Source organism: Diorhabda sublineata, chromosome 7, assembly GCF_026230105.1.
Source record: "Diorhabda sublineata isolate icDioSubl1.1 chromosome 7, icDioSubl1.1, whole genome shotgun sequence".
Classification (NCBI taxonomy): Eukaryota; Metazoa; Arthropoda; class Insecta; order Coleoptera; family Chrysomelidae; genus Diorhabda; species Diorhabda sublineata.
The window spans coordinates 1,946,818-1,964,661 of NC_079480.1; the positions used below are offsets into that span (position 1 = coordinate 1,946,818).

Sequence of the window (17,844 nt, forward strand, 5' to 3'; positions counted from 1 at the left end):
CGAGGAGCAGAAAATAATAATGCGATACTTAATTTCGTATTAAGGAATGGTGGACAAACACTACTTACGAAATAAACGCCTCAGTTCTTCAAGGCTCTGTCCTGGGAGCGTTGCTTTACCTCATCTGCACGTCAGATCTACCAACTAACAATAATGTATTGGCGGTTACATTTGAAAACGAAACCGCCGTACTAGCACCACACATGCACATATACATTGCAGTTCCATCTTAACAAGACAGAAAAATGGATGAACAAATGGCGCATTAAAGCAAACGAATCGAAATCAGTCCAGGTAACCTCCACCAACCGCAAAGGCAAAGTGACTAAACAATCAAGCCCTACCACAGCGTAATGATGTCAAAATATCTTGGGCATGCATCTGTACCAGCGATTAACCTGGAGGAAACACACATCCACCAAACGCAAACAATTGGGTTTGAATCTAAGGGTTTCATACAGACCGACTGGTAGGAAATCTCAATAAAAAACAAAGTACTGATTTACAAAGCAATCCTTAAACCCATATGGACCCACGAAGTCCCATTGTGGGGAAAAGTCGAATAATCCAAGACATTTTTCATATAAAAAGTTACAAAAAAGTCAAGAGTTGGCTATGAATTAGAGAATTTACAATTCCGTTTTTCTAGTAATTAGATTTTTGTAATCGACAGTAATATCAATAAACGTCTTCAGCGTGGATCTGAAAGACATTCAAAGACCAAGTTTTCATGACATAAATCGTAGTTAAACTAACATTCCGTTAACTAGTGGAACCGAAGAAAAAAACTATGGATGGAAATGGAAATCTAATCTTCAGTTTAGTGGAATCAAAACTACAGTTAGAAAAGATTTGCAGTGAAACAATTGATGGATTAGGACTGGCCGAAGCTCACGATAAATGGTTTTCATTTATAAAACGGCCAAGGGCAAAGCGAAGGGATCATAGACACTTTGTCTATGATCTCTTAATAGTTTGAAAGTTTATACCCAATAAATAATTTATGTCGTTGAGTTTTGGTCAAACAAACGAACGGATAATATAGAAAAAAAATTGCTATTTCTTTTGAAGCTCATTCCATTCCTGTCGATGTAAAGTAAATGGTCTACTATTAATTACCTCGAAACGAGCGTTTGTGTTCCGCAATCTCTTAGTTCAAACACGGTTGTAAATACGCTCGGTTTCCGTAATCCGTTTTCTCGCATGTCTTCCGCTGTCAGGGTGCCGCTTTCGACTCGATTCAGTGGAGGAGCGTAACGTTCTATTGACTTCCCAGGACGCTCTAGAATACGCTCTAAGTGACTCTGTAACAATCAATTCATTCATTACGCACTGCGTTCGTATACGAACGTATATCTGTTTCGATTTGTGTTAAATTTACAAAAGAATTATCGAATAAAGTATTTTCAACTAATTTGCGTTGTTTCTACGAAATAATTTTTCTGCACGCCCGCGTTTCGTGCTTCAAACTTCATCTACTTTAAAGGTAGTTAAATAATAAACATTGATGACAATTACTACGGATAAAACAAATAATTTCAGAAAATAAAAAATTTAAGGTTATGCAAAATCATCGAAGTGAAACTGTCAACTGTCAACTGCTAAAGTTGTCTACTCCAAAGCGTCCCAAAAGTGTTTTGCGGTAAGGAACTGTCAACTGTCACTACACGGAACACTCGAAACGCAACTTTCGATATGTAAATGAATACAGAATACTGAAAATGAAATACATAATGACTTTAGAGGCTATGTTTTTCGATGAGACCACTTTTTGTATTGATGGAAACCTAAATCGACATAATTCCAGACATTAGTAATAATATTTACGTAGAAACAGATATAAACGTGGCGTTGGTGTAGTTCTTTGAAAATTAAACTGCTTTTATGCCATTTCAGCTTGTAAACTGACTCTTCATCGCTGATGTTTTCTTTTTCAAAGTCATTCATTAATTTAGACAAAACTTCGGATAAAACAAATAAATTCAGAAAATAAAAAATTTAAGATTATGCAAAATCATCGAAGTGAAACTGTCAACTGTCAACTGCTAAAGTTGTCTACTCCAGAGCGTCCCAAAAGTGTTTTGCGGTAAGGAACTGTCAACTGTCACTAGAAGGAACACTCAAAACGTAACTTTCGATACGTAAATGAATACAGAATACTGAAAATGAAATACAGAATGACTTTAGAGGCTATGTTTTTCGATGAGACCACTTTTTGTATTGATGGAAACTTAAATCGATATATTTCCATATTATTAGTAATAATATTTACGTAGAAACAGATATAAACGTGGCGCTGGTGTAGTTCTTTGAAAATTAAACTGCTTTTATGCCATTACAGCTTGTAAACTGACTCTTCATCGCTGATGTTTTCTTTTTCAAAGTCATTCATTAATTTAGACAAAACTTCGGATAAAACAAATAAATTCAGAAAATAAAAAATTTAAGATTATGCAAAATCATCGAAGTGAAACTGTCAACTGTCAACTGCTAAAGTTGTCTACTCCAGAGCGTCCCAAAAGTGTTTTGCGGTAAGGAACTGTCAACTGTCACTAGAAGGAACACTCAAAACGTAACTTTCGATACGTAAATGAATACAGAATACTGAAAATGAAATACAGAATGACTTTAGAGGCTATGTTTTTCGATGAGACCACTTTTTGTATTGATGGAAACTTAAATCGATATATTTCCATATTATTAGTAATAATATTTACGTAGAAACAGATATAAACGTGGCGCTGGTGTAGTTCTTTGAAAATTAAACTGCTTTTATGCCATTTCAGCTTGTAAACTGACTCTTCATCGCCTGTTTTCTTTTTCATCGTCATTTAGACAAAACTTCGGATAAAACAAATAATTTCAGAAAATAAAAAATTTAAAGTTATGCAAAATCATCGAAATGAAACTGTCGACTGTCAACTGCTAAAGTTGTCTACTCCAAAGCGTCCCGAAAGTGTTTTGCGGTAAGGAACTGTCAACTGTCACTAGAAGGAACACTCAAAACGCAACTTTCGATACGTAAATGAATACAGAATACTGAAAATGAAATACATAATGACTTTAGAGGCTATGTTTTTCGATGAGACCACTTTTTGTATTGATGGAAACTTAAATCGATATATTTCCATATTATTAGTAATAATATTTACGTAGAAACAGATATAAACGTGGCGCTGGTGTAGTTCTTTGAAAGATAAACTGCTTTTATGCCATTTCAGCTTGTAAACTGACTCTTCATCGCCTGTTTTCTTTTTCATCGTCATTTAGACAAAACTTCGGATAAAACAAATAATTTCAGAAAATAAAAAATTTAAAGTTATGCAAAATCATCGAAATGAAACTGTCGACTGTCAACTGCTAAAGTTGTCTACTCCAGTGCGTCCCGAAAGTGTTTTGCGGTAAGGAACTGTCAACTGTCACTAGAAGGAACACTCAAAACGCAACTTTCGATACGTAAATGAATACAGAATACTGAAAATGAAATACAGAATGACTTTAGAGGCTATGTTTTTCGATGAGACCACTTTTTGTATTGATGGTAACCTAAATCGATATAATTCCATATTATTAGTAATAATATTTACGTAGAAACAGATATAAACGTGGCGCTGGTGTAGTTCTTTGAAAATTAAACTGCTTTTTGTTTTCTACCAACGAAATTGGAACCAAATACCAAAAACATTACTAAAATAGTGATTGCTACGTTCCGGTCTTAAATTGTGCTAGTTGGGGGATGAAATCTCCCCGTTGAAGCTGGACCTTTCACTTTCAACTTCACTACCTACTAAATCTCGAAGCCATATGCAGTAAAATTGATTCTAAACATTCTTGCTCGTAGTTACAGACATTCTGTTGAAAAACTTATTTGACCACATCGTATTATTTGGAGTATTGAATTTAATTCAACGTACCGACTCTCCCCATATATTCAACATTCAAATTCAAATAAAAACGGTTGTTTTTCATAAAATATTTGTTTTTAGCAAAATTATCATTTACAGAAACTAGAAAACAACAATGAATTCAAAAAACGAATTCAAAATTTGCTATTTTTTCTCCTAAACAAAAAACAACCTTTCTTTTTACTTGTAGTGTTACTACTTTCGTCGCGCGTTTGTGGTTTGATAGTTCTGCAACAAACCGGACATATTTGATGTAAAGACAACACAGCCGATGTTTGTTCCTTCGATCCGTTATGTAACGAACGGATCGAAGATGCCGAAGTATCAAAATTATCATTTCTGCTGAGAATTTCACATTCTGGATACACGGATAGATTTGCGTCCAATTCTTTTGATTTTAATCGAGGATTAACCGTAATTGGTTCTTCATATGGTTTTCTGAGATCGCAATCACAGAAATAATCAGGATTCTCGTCACTATCGTATTGGTAATTGGTGTTTCTGTAAGTGGAGGCGATAGATGATGATAGACGGGTTCTAGCTGTACATTTAACAGATCTTGTGAAAAGGTTGCACTTTTTGGACGTTTCGCACATACGATAATCGGTTGCGGGAGAAAAGGAACAGGAGCAAGTTTTGACTGGACAAAATTTCGCTTTTGGACATGTATTAACCTCTTTATCTCGATCTTGAGAATCGAATTTCTGTAATTTCACCGGTTCTTCTAATGGACACGCACGTTTTGAAAAATATCGAGACATTACGGAAAATAATTTATGTAGATGAAAACTGACAATTTTGAAACGTTGGAATGACAAGTGGGTGGATAATTCAAGTAGCTGTCACTTGAAAACAAATATGGCCGACGGACGACGCACACATTTAATCTGCCTATCTCATTTGAGTCAAAAAATCTTTACAAATGCCTACATTTTACTCGGTAGTGAAGTATGGAAATTGATCTGAAAGGAATGCTGACTATTAAATCGTTCAAACATAAATAGCATCTTAACCAGGTGTCTTAAGAACGTAGAAAACGGTGGCTAGATAATATAAAAAAAAGAAGATTTGACAGACAAAGGAAATTTACCAAATTAAGCCCTGTTTGGGTTCCCATTTTAAACATGGACTATAAAACTTCAATCTCTGCAAAACAAAAATGATACGAAGGAAAAAAAAACGTTAAAACGTGCAAAAACATGATAGACTGTAATGTTTATATAATACTTTGTCTTTGTGAAAAGTTACCGGTAAAAATGATAGATCACGCCTCCTTTTTTTTAAGGACTACAATATCGAGACATTACGGAACTACTGAAAATAATTTATGTAGATGAAAACTGACAATTTTGAAACGTTGGAATGACAAGTGGGTGGATAATTCAAGTAGCTGTCACTTGAAAACAAATATGGCCGACGGACGACGCACACATTTAATCTGCCTATCTCATTTGAGTCAAAAAATCGTTACAAATGCCTACATTTTACTCGGTAGTGAAGTATGGAAATTGATCTGAAAGGAATGCTGACTATTAAATCGTTCAAACATAAATAGCATCTTAACCAGGTGTCTTAAGAACGTAGAAAACGGTGGCTAGATAATATAAAAAAAAGAAGATTTGACAGACAAAGGAAATTTACCAGATTAAGCCCCGTTACCGGGAAAAATGATAGATGACGCCGCCTTTTTTTCAAGGACTACTTTCGGTTTTACTAAATCTCAAACTCCAAGTTATATTACAGAAAATTTTTCAGAAAAATACTCAAGATGTGCAGAGAGATCATCGTCAGAAGACATATTTGATGCTTTTAATGAGTTAGTTCGTATCGTTTAAATAACTGTGCGGCTGGAGCCATTCATGGTAATTAATTGTCACGCAGTTCTCACAGGCAAAAAACAAATTACACCGCTTACCAGGATTTAGGATATAGATTGGGGCGTTAGGCAATGTAAGACAACAGAACGCACCATTACACTAAATTCTTTTGTTTGAGACGATTCCGACCTCAACTTGAAGATGTCAGCACCTATATAAACACTTTCACTTACTTAATTTATTTTACTAGACTTGACTAACATAAATATTCACTACTTTCGTAACACTTTTCTAAATCACTGGTTAATTTTCAATTTCGTTTTGTTCACTACGACTTTTCATTATAAACTAACTGTCGCCGCTAAACAAGCTCGAATTTATATCGGAAAGGACATTTCTAGAATTCTAGAAAGTAAACAAACAAAGACGCCGCCGCTTTCAGCGCGTATTTGCCAAATAATAATTTTATTATAACCGAACAGGACTGGCTCCACGATCCATGTCGCGGACGAGTTCCGTAACAATTATACAGATGAATAGTGGACGAATCGACGCCGGCGTATTCTAGGGTTTCGGTGGAATCGAACGCTTTATGGGACGCACGTTTAATAGATTCTCAGCTTGTTTTTCATGTTGTTATTTCTCTCAAATATTCGCTGATCTTTTTATCGTTTCTTCTCTATTAAATCTCCTCATTGGATATTGCCACTTCAAGGTACATAATTGGTTTTTATGGTTTGTTATTTTTTGTTTACATCTAATCAGATATTTGGCTATTACCATTGGTGAATTGTATGCATGGTAAGTGCTGTCCAAAATTTTCATACTCTGCTTTTAGTATTTCTTCATTCGATCTTCTGCATTGACATTGTGTTATCACTTTCTATGATTCCGTTCTGGATAATATTGAATAGTTTAAGGTTAGTCCTTGTAATATCCTTCTTTTGACGTCCCCATTCCAATTTTAATCCTTGTTATATTAAGGGTGTTGAGTTTCTCGATAATATTTCATGATTTTATTAAAGATACCGATGTACATTACTTATGGGAGTTTTTCACATACACACGTTCTATCCTCAATATCTCAGGTTCTATTCAAGATAGAGACCTCGTTTTGGTTTAAGAACACTCGCTGAAACACCTTCTTTCTTTTGAGTTTTTGAACACTTAAATCGGTTGAGTTGGAGAGGAGCTAGGCGCGGACATTAAATGTGGAGTTATGGATTTTTGTAGGTTTTTGGCAATTTTTCTACATTCAAAGATCTATATCTCAGGTTCTAATATAGCTACAGAGTTCGTTTTGGTTTAAGAACACTCGCTGAAACACCTTCTTTCTTTTGAGCTTTTGAACACTTAAATCGGTTGAGTTGGAGAGGAGCTAGGCGCGGACATTCAATGTGGAGTTATGGATTTTTGTAGGTTTTTGGCAATTTTTCTACATTCAAAGATCTATATCTCAGGTTCTAATATAGCTACAGATTTCGTTTTGGTTTAAGAACACTCGCTGAAACACCTTCTTTCTTTTGAGCTTTTGAACACTTAAATCGGTTAAGTTGGAGAGGAGCTAGAGGCGGACATTCAATGTGGAGTTATGGATTTTTGTAGGTTTTTGGCAATTTTTCTACATTCAAAGATCTATATCTCAGGTTCTAATATAGCTACAGAGTTCGTTTTGGTTTAAGAACACTCGCTGAAATACCTTCTTTCTTTTGAGTATTTGAACACTTAAATCGGTTAAGTTGGAGAGGAGCTAGAGGCGGACATTCAATGTGGAGTTATGGATTTTTGTAGGTTTTTGGCAATTTTTCTACATTCAAAGATCTATATCTCAGGTTCTAATATAGCTACAGATTTCGTTTTGGTTTAAGAACACTCGCTGAAACACCTTCTTTCTTTTGAGTTTTTGAACACTTAAATCGGTTGAGTTGGAGAGGAGCTAGGCGCGGACATTCAATGTGGAGTTATGGATTTTTGTAGGTTTTTGGCAATTTTTCTACATTCAAAGATCTATATCTCAGGTTCTAATATAGCTACAGAGTTCGTTTTGGTTTAAGAACACTCGCTGAAATACCTTCTTTCTTTTGAGTATTTGAACACTTAAATCGGTTAAGTTGGAGAGGAGCTAGAGGCGGACATTCAATGTGGAGTTATGGATTTTTGTAGGTTTTTGGCAATTTTTCTACATTCAAAGATCTATATCTCAGGTTCTAATATAGCTACAGATTTCGTTTTGGTTTAAGAACACTCGCTGAAACACCTTCTTTCTTTTGAGTTTTTGAACACTTAAATCGGTTGAGTTGGAGAGGAGCTAGGCGCGGACATTCAATGTGGAGTTATGGATTTTTGTAGGTTTTTGGCAATTTTTCTACATTCAAAGATCTATATCTCAGGTTCTAATATAGCTACAGAGTTCGTTTTGGTTGAAGAACACTCGCTGAAACACCTTCTTTCTTTTGAGTTTTTGAACACTTAAATCGGTTGAGTTGGAGAGGAGCTAGGCGCGGACATTCAATGTGGAGTTATGGATTTTTGTAGGTTTTTGGCAATTTTTCTACATTCAAAGATCTATATCTCAGGTTCTAATATAGCGACAGAGCTCGTTTTGGTTTAAGAACACTCGCTGAAACACCTTCTTTCTTTTGAGTTTTTGAACACTTAAATCGGTTGAGTTGGAGAGGAGCTAGAGGCGGACATTCAATGCGGAGTTATGGATTTGTAGGTTTTTGGCAATTTGTCTAAATTCAAAAATCTATATCTCAGGTTCTAATATAGCTACAGAGTTCGTTCTTTTCTCTCATAATGATTTCTGATACTTATTTAATGGATTCGATGCGAGCGAAGCCGCGGGCAAAAGCTAGTATTGATTTAAAACAGACTTTAATGAATCTGCAGCTGTACTATTTCCAATGTACGTTAATTGAAATGAAAGAAAAACAAATTTAACCTTCAATTTTTATAAAAAAAAAAATTTCTTTCAATGGAAATTCCAGAAATACGGCATTTTATCTTATGTAACATAATAAGAAAGCGAAAAAAACTTATTAAAAAGCAAATTTCTTATTATGAAAATTGTTATTACCGAGTTAATGAATATATATTTAATCCTACGACGTAGGCAGATGTCGTCCTACATGATTACTCCGCTTCATAAATATTTGAATAAGGTTATTTTATCCAGATATAGAACAGTAGATAAAGTCTGGAAATTTCTATACACTTAATGACAGAAACGCAAACAATTTTGCTTTAAATAAGATATCAATATCTCTTAAATTGTAATATTATAAAAAATCCATCGAGGTAGATATATACCGAGCGAATGATTAAGAACGGCCGTCGACCATATCCCTGGAACGGATTATATTACATTAAAAACCCAAAATTTCTAAAATTTATCCGATTAATTGGCTCAACAAATTCTACCCATTTTTATCTCTTCAAAATGGTCGGTGCTGTAGCTTTTCCTGCAACCTAGTGAACCGATTCCCCAGTCAAAAAAAGAATATCGTCCAGGTATGCACCTTTCCTCCAATTTACATCTCAAATTGGTAAAAACTCGCCGGCACATCGCCCGGGAAATGACTAGACGCTATTTCTTCTCGGATGCTGGTCTTCGACTGACTAAACGTGGCTGGGTGGTGTTAAATCCGACCTTCTAGGCGGCTATATAATGTCCCCACGGCTAGATATCAGTTTACGGCCGCCAAAGAGGCATTAGAAGTATGACACGTCGCGCCATCTTGTTGAAACCACGTCCTACGATTATAGACTTCAAATTGTTGCAGTTGCGGAAAGAAAAAAACCCTTTTGTATCGTTCAAAATTGTTCGGCTGATCGTTTGCGAGTCGATAGATCAGGATTACGTTGAACTGAAGCTCTAACTTGTTGAATTGTGTCTTCTGTTCTTGTTAATCTTGGATATCCCGTAGAAACGATCCATCGTGACAAACGTTCAAACGCCAGAGTGTTTGTAAAATCGTAAGCCTTTCTGGCTCACCCTGTATAATGATAAAATTGTCTCTGACATATTATCTGTATTCTTATCAAGTTTCATTATTGGAAAATAGTATATTGCGTGAATAGGGATGAAAAAAGGCTGATATAGACTAGGATGAAGTTGCTTTCCATCGCCCGATGTCTGAATCGGATCATATCCGTACAAAAAATGGGAGTTTTATCTACGGAGCCAACCAAAATTAGGCAATTTCTGATTAATAGCGAAAAAAATCATCCATATAGAAAATTTATAGCTACGAGGGCAGTTTGCGTTGATGAAAACTTATTCATAATTGATATACAATCATCCCTCGTAATATTTCTTGAAATTGAAAAAACTTTTATTATCCACCCGTCCGTATATTTGTCACGCTTAGTTTTTTAGACCGAAATATATTCTCGAAGTAACCAAAAAATTGTCATCCTATAATTATTAATGATTCAATTTTTTTTTTTTTCAAATTCGAACGACCATAATTTATTTGGTTCATAAATTTGATTCAGTCGCATTTCATTATCAACGCCGTTGAATAAAATACTCATTTAAAGCCCATCGACTCGAAAGACGAAATTTATTACTAAAGTTTTTTTGGGGTATTGGCCACTTCTTGATATAACCTTTTATGTGATAAAACTGAAAAATAGAACAGTTAATATCATTCGTTGTCAGTCGGTAGTCCGAAAAGTTCGAAACGTTGTAAAAGATGCGATAAAACTTTGTTTAACTCAAGTATTACATCACTCAATAAGTCGTGTGACTGACACACAGATGGCGTTGTCATTGACAAATCCATTTGACGTTTACGAAGTACCAACCTTCAAAACACTATGTCCACAATTTCATGACATTTAGATGTGTCAGAAAAAAGCTACTTTCGATATTTTCAAAAGAATTTCGTGTGTTAATTAGTATTAGGAAGATGGCGAATGTGCTAGTCGTTTAATTGAGGTGGTTACTCCAAAAAACATCAGGAAAGTCTACAAATAGGTTATATCTAATCGTGTTCACAATTATGCATGGATATTCGACCACGATAAAGCTTATTTCAAAGTGGGTGCGGCGTTAAGTCACAGTCGATAAGAAACAACAACGTGTTGATGATACAGATCAGTGTTTGGCCATGTTTACACTTAATTAATCAAAATTTTCGCATCGATATTTGACAATGGATGAAACATGGATCCATCACTTCGATCCGGAATCAAAACGATCATTAACTGAGTGGATAGCAGCCGGTGAACCGCGTCCGAAGCGTCCAAAGTCACCAGGAAAGGTTATGGCTTAAGTATTTTGGAATATCGTTCATCGACTATCTCCAATAGGAAGAAACAATTGATTTGATTGCAAAAGCCAAAGAAAAACGTCGAAGAAACAACCACTGTTCCACCAAGACAATACACCGATTGATAAGTCGATGTCAACGATGGTTAAATTAAACGAATTGCTTCCTCATCCACCGTACAGTCCAGATCTGGCCCCCAGTGACTACTGCCTATTCGCTGATCTCAAAAAAATGCTCGATGGTAAGAAATTCAGCTCAAACGAAGAAGCAATTGATGAAACTGAAGCCTATTTTGAGGCAAAAGACAAATCCTTCTACAAGGACGACATCGAGAAGTTAGAGAAGACTTGTTGAGTGATAAGTGATGTTGAAATTTCTGAGAATTATTGGTTACATTATAGCTTTATCGTCTTCAGAGATCAAACTGCTTACAGTAGGTCAGTAGGACAGTAGGTCTCAAAAGACGATAACTTGTTATCTGTCCCTCTGTACACTTCCGTACATTTCGGCTGCGTAAATCAGAGCTCCTACCTGTCATTATCAGTGACAGAAAATTACAAGACAATTAATTTGAGTTCTGTTGAAGTAACAGTGCCTCGTCTGTTGCGTTATTGCCAAATTGGAAGATTGGTGGTCTATCAGAAAATTGACAACTAGGTCTTAATGCCAGTATCGTAACCAGAATAAAGAACCGATGGGTAAAAGACGGGACCTTGCACAAAAAGGTTGGTTCTTGAGGAAGGAAAATTACAAATGAACCACAAGATATTACATCGATTAATTTTTTAAGAGAACGTTCCTTTGAATAGGTTGCTAGTGCTGCACATGCAGCACTTAATGCTTGTACTGTAACCAGAATAAAGAACCGATGGGTAAAAGACGGGACCTTGCACCAAAAGGTTGGTTCTTGAGGAAGGAAAATTACAAATGAACCACAAGATGTTACATCGATTAATTTTTTAAGAGAACATTCCTTAGAACAGGCTGCTAGTGCTGCACATGCAGCACTTAATGCTTGTACTGTAACCAGAATAAAGAACCGATGGGTAAAAGACGGGACCTTGCGCCAAAAGGTTGGTTCTTGAGGAAGGAAAATTACAAATGAACCACAAGATATTACATCGATTAATTTTTTAAGAGAACGTTCCTTTGAATAGGCTGCTAGAGCTGCATATGCAGCACTTAATGCTTGTACTGTAACCAGAATAAAGAACCGATGGGTAAAAGACGGGACCTTGCACCAAAAGGTTGGTTCTTGAGGAAGGAAAATTACAAATGAACCACAAGATATTACATCGATTAATTTTTTAAGAGAACGTTCCTTAGAACAGGCTGCTAGTGCTGCACATGCAGCACTTAATGCTTGTACTGTAACCAGAATAAAGAACCGATGGGTAAAAGACGGGACCTTGCGCCAAAAGGTTGGATCTGGTGGAAAGAAAATTACAAATGAACCACAAGATGTTACATCGATTAATTTTCTATGAGAACGTTCCTTTGAATAGGCTGCTAGTGCTGCACATGCAGCACTTAATGCTTGTACTGTAACCAGAATAAAGAACCGATGGGTAAAAGACGGGACCTTGCACCAAAAGGTTGGTTCTTGAGGAAGGAAAATTACAAATGAACCACAAGATATTACATCGATTAATTTTTTAAGAGAACGTTCCTTAGAACAGGCTGCTAGTGCTGCACATGCAGCACTTAATGCTTGTACTGTAACCAGAATAAAGAACCGATGGGTAAAAGACGGGACCTTGCGCCAAAAGGTTGGATCTGGTGGAAAGAAAATTACAAATGAACCACAAGATGTTACATCGATTAATTTTCTATGAGAACGTTCCTTTGAATAGGCTGCTAGTGCTGCACATGCAGCACTTAATGCTTGTACTGTAACCAGAATAAAGAACCGATGGGTAAAAGACGGGACCTTGCACCAAAAGGTTGGTTCTTGAGGAAGGAAAATTACAAATGAACCACAAGATGTTACATCGATTAATTTTTTAAGAGAACATTCCTTAGAACAGGCTGCTAGTGCTGCACATGCAGCACTTAATGCTTGTACTGTAACCAGAATAAAGAACCGATGGGTAAAAGACGGGACCTTGCACCAAAAGGTTGGTTCTTGAGGAAGGAAAATTACAAATGAACCACAAGATGTTACATCGATTAATTTTTTAAGAGAACATTCCTTAGAACAGGCTGCTAGTGCTGCACATGCAGCACTTAATGCTTGTACTGTAACCAGAATAAAGAACCGATGGGTAAAAGACGGGACCTTACACCAAAAGGTTGGTTCTTGAGGAAGGAAAATTACAAATGAACCACAAGATGTTACATCGATTAATTTTTTAAGAGAACATTCCTTAGAACAGGCTGCTAGTGCTGCACATGCAGCACTTAATGCTTGTACTGTAACCAGAATAAAGAACCGATGGGTAAAAGACGGGACCTTGCGCCAAAAGGTTGGAAGAAAATTTCAAATGAAGCACAAGATGTTACATTGATTGGTTTTCTAAGAGAATATTCCTTTGAATAGGCTGCTAGCTAGTGCTGCACATGCAGCAGAATAGGCTGCCAAACTCTCCAGGCTCTCGTCCTACGAATGAAGACGATTTAGAGCTTCGGATTTGAAAAACTGTTCAAGTGCTAGGAAAGCATCGCTTTGGAATGAGTGCAAGCAGTCCAGAGTTGTGTTTGCACTTAATTATGTGACTTTTGGAAACTAATTTTCTTTCTATAAGAAAAAACAATTCAAGATTTGAATGTGGAATGTGTGTGATAAGTCCAGCAAATGGGCTGATCGATGAACTGATATTGATGATTTCAAAATACAGGTACCAAAAATTGCATCGAGTATTCTTCGAATTACTCGCTTTATATCTTTCTCTGTATATTAGAGTATGCACTTATACCTCAATGTACAAATCAAATTATATATTACAACGTAAATTAGCAAAAAGAAACTTACTGCTTCGCAGCAATCCAAGTCGAGTAAATAAACAGCGCAGCGTTCACACTTGAGCAAATCCTGAGCTTCCCTCATTATTTTAGTTACCAGACATTCCAGATTACTCTGCTCCTCGAAAATGCTCCGTGCCAAATTCAGTAGAATCTGGAAATGAAAAAAAAAAAAAAAAAAAAGGATTTATGAATATGACGGTATGTTTGAGCCTCGGATTTTATTTACTATTCAACAAGGGTCGGGATGAATTTATGTTTCAACGTTCCGCGGTAATCAACGGTTTCGAAGTTTCAGTAAAGCCTCATATTTCTACCGAGCAAATAACGCGATTCAATTTTATCCGAAAAAATCGGAGGTTGAAATTGATTTTAAAACTTTTATGGAATTCGTGAAACATTCATAAAGCCGCGTTGATCTAATTAATCCACGACTTTTCGATTGAATATTTTCAGTTATAATATCAATTCGAAATTCATCGATTATTTACGATTACTCGAGGGAATTTGATACAGTTATATACAGGGTGTCTCACAAATAATAACAAAAACTCCGCGCTAAAGCCAGGCGGTAAACTCGTAATATTTTATAATGCGCTAAAAACTAATTGCTTCGCTTTTGGTGCTTACCAATCATTAATAAGGATTAATCAGCTTTTAAAAAGACGTGTTTTCGACTTAATATTACCTGAGTTTGTACACAAACAATCTCAAATTAGTCTAAACTTGTGGCGTTTGTATTAAAATGGGAAAAATGCGCGGGGTGTCCAACACCGAGGGCCAAAACTAAAACCTTTGATGTGGTGAATGGAAAATTTATATTTTTTTGAGAGCTAAGAGAAACATTGCAATAATAATAATAAAAAGTTATATCTAATGTGAAGACTGTGGTCGATCTGCTTCATCCACCAATGAGGAAATGTCCACCTCCAGTTCAGTTGTAGACAGTCTCATGAGATGACGCTAGGAAGAATCGGTGATGTTGCTTCTGTTGTGGTTTTTAATGTACTTCATGGAGGAAAAGGCACTTTCACATCTATATGTGCTTCCGAACATTGATGTAATCTTCAGCCCAAAATTTGAAAAATTCATGTCCCCTTTCTTGTCTGGTGATTAGGAACATGTCAGCTTGAAGGTCACATAACTCAATTTGAAAGTCGGGTGGTTGATCTTCAATTATTGCTCCAAAAGAATTATTATAAAGCAGTAAACTGCTTTTGAGACTTTCGATTCCTTCAAATCTTGTATTGAATTCATCAATAACTTGTCGAATTTGTGAACTGCAGCATGAAAACCCAATATTTTCCTCACTATCGAATTCTGCTAGCTGTCTGCTAGTTGCAGACAGCTAGGGAAGTATGTCAGGTTGTTCTTTTCCAAAGCATGTTTAAACACGCTCAGCTTATTCCGAAATCCGTTTATTTTTCCGATTAAATCCGAAACCGTCTGGTTTCTTCCTTGAAGACTCAAGCTTAAACTGTTAAGATGATTAGTCGGATCTGTTGAAAAAGCTAAATGTCTTAAGAATTCTGGATCCTTAAGCTTTCTTTCCAGTTCATTTGTGTCCGATGAAACGTATTCATTGAGGAATGCAGGTATTTCCTTCCTGTGGCAAAAAACCGTTCCATGCACTTTCCCGCACTCAGCCACCTTACATGGTTGTACATTAGCAAGTCTCTTTACTCAGCCTCTGTTTCCATTAAAAACTGCCCAAGTTGCCTGTGTAGAAGGGATCTTACTCACGGTTTGAAAAACTTGTTTTTGCTTGTCTGATTTTCCACATAAAGCTCCCCGATGTATAATACAATGGATTGCAGGACAAGTAACACCATTCTCTCGAAGCAGACCCACTAATCCAGTTTTTTTACCTGTCATTGATGGGACCCCGTCCGTTGCTATGGCTGAACATTTATCGAAACCTCCAATTCTATCAACTGCTTTCTTCGCAGCCTCATAGATGTCTTTGACAACGCTGTTTTACATAATGAAGACAAATCCGTACGAAAGATTGCTTTACAATACAATTGAAGTTTTAGAAGACGGGCAGTGTTCAAGATCGGCCTCGGTCCGAAAGACGTATAGCTTAAAAGTACCAGAAATCAGCGTTGAAGTAAACAAAAATCGAGTTGAACCGTATGGTCCGCAATCTGCAATGAATGCAGTGGGCCCTTGCCCATCGAGATTAGATTTTATATTTATAAAAATTCTTTGGACCGGTGCAAAACGTTTGACATTTGACGTTTGACGTTTGACGTTTGACGTTTGACGTTTGACGTTTGACGTTTGAAGAAAAGTTGATGCCAAACTGTGTAATCTCAACAATGAAGCATGGCTGTGGCTCAATTACGGTCTGGGGATGTCGTTCCTTCGGCTTTGCGATTAATTGGAAACGGACCCATTTTCCAATACAACAACGATCCCAAGCATAGTTTAAAATTATGATATTTGGAAGAGAATGAGGCGTAAGGGGTGTGAATAAACATGGTTTGGTCTCCTCAGAGCCCGGATCTCGATCCCCCATTAAACTTTTGTTTGTTGGAATAATTTGATAGTAACGTTCGTAATTGTAAAGTTTGATTGATGCATATACTAAATGTAATTTATTGCCCATTTTTTTCTCATCTCATTTCATTGGTTAGGGAATTTCGAATGTAAAAATTTTGACGTCTTGCGAGTTGAAAAAGCTACAAAATTATTCATATACACCTTTTTGCATTATTCAAAAGGCGGATTAACAAAAATGATATCTATATATATATATACGAAGAGTTTCGGGAATATATTTAAAAATATATATTTTTCGTCGGAATGGAAAACTGCTGTAAATGTCAAATGAAATTACGTTGAGGCCGATGGAATCGGACGTTTTCGCTTAGCGTTTAATGAAAGTTAGAAGTTAGGTTGACGTTTATATTATATTTAGAAGAAGAGTTTTGAGGTGTGTCATTCGAACAAAGTTTGTTTTTAAAATGAAAAGAAAAAGACATGAAATTCGTGAATGGGACTTTTATTGCATTCTTAGCGAGAGCGTTGGCGGTTTAATAAGAACGAATCAACGAAATAAACGACAATTTGGATGTCTTTGAAGCCACTTTATATTGTTTTTTAATTAGATTGTTCATTCGAGCCACGAAATCTTAATAGTTCTCGATGATTTTAGACTGAATCTTATTAAAAATGTGCACGGCGAACCTTCTTGCTTTGGAAAAGGGGCAATATACACGAGGAAACCATAGGTATCCAGAATGGGGATTAAAAGATTGACAAAATTCTTGATTTTGGATATAAAGGCACCATAGCGAAATTGGGTTTTACTTATCATTCCAGATCCAGACGAAACCAATGAAATGGGTCCTGAAATTACCAAACAAGAAGTTAAACTTCAAAGGAACGGAAGAGTTGATGGCCATCACAATGTGTACGCGGAAACCTTTAAACTCGCAGCTGCGGGGGACGGGATTGGTATAAATCTCATTACCACATTAATCAACCGAATGTACAGAGTCGGAAAAATACCCTCAGACTGGCTAAGATTCAATTTTTGTCACTCTGCCAAAGAAGGACAATGCATCACAATGCGACAAATACCGCATGATTGGTTTGATGTCCCACGCCTTGAAGAAGGTCTTTAAAGAACTGAAGAGTTGACTGGTGCTGACTCAGAGATATAGAGACATGAATGCTGATGTATTTGCACGCTTTATTGACCATAAAAAACCTTTTGACTGTGCGTCACACGTTCCAATCTTGAATTTCATCTTTTTCCTATATTCTGCATCTCTTCTATACCGTATATATCTGGTTATTTCGATTTCTTCTGGCTTCTTGTTGTTATTTTGGGCAGTTATTATATTTTCTACTTGTTCTTCGGCTCGAACCGAA

The 17,844-nt window shown here is 36.3% G+C and overlaps 1 protein-coding gene across 1 annotated transcript in view; it reads right to left on the reverse strand.

The window, feature by feature from the left end:
• The window catches only part of LOC130446490 (cGMP-specific 3',5'-cyclic phosphodiesterase), a 77,670-nt gene that overhangs the window by 20,156 nt on the left and 39,670 nt on the right, over positions 1-17,844 (reverse strand). The window contains exons 5-6 of the mRNA XM_056782786.1: positions 13,973-14,116; positions 1,120-1,304 (exon numbers count right to left, since the gene is read on the reverse strand). Coding sequence (XP_056638764.1) covers positions 1,120-1,304; positions 13,973-14,116 — 329 coding nt within the window. The remainder of the gene's footprint in view (positions 1-1,119; positions 1,305-13,972; positions 14,117-17,844) is intronic.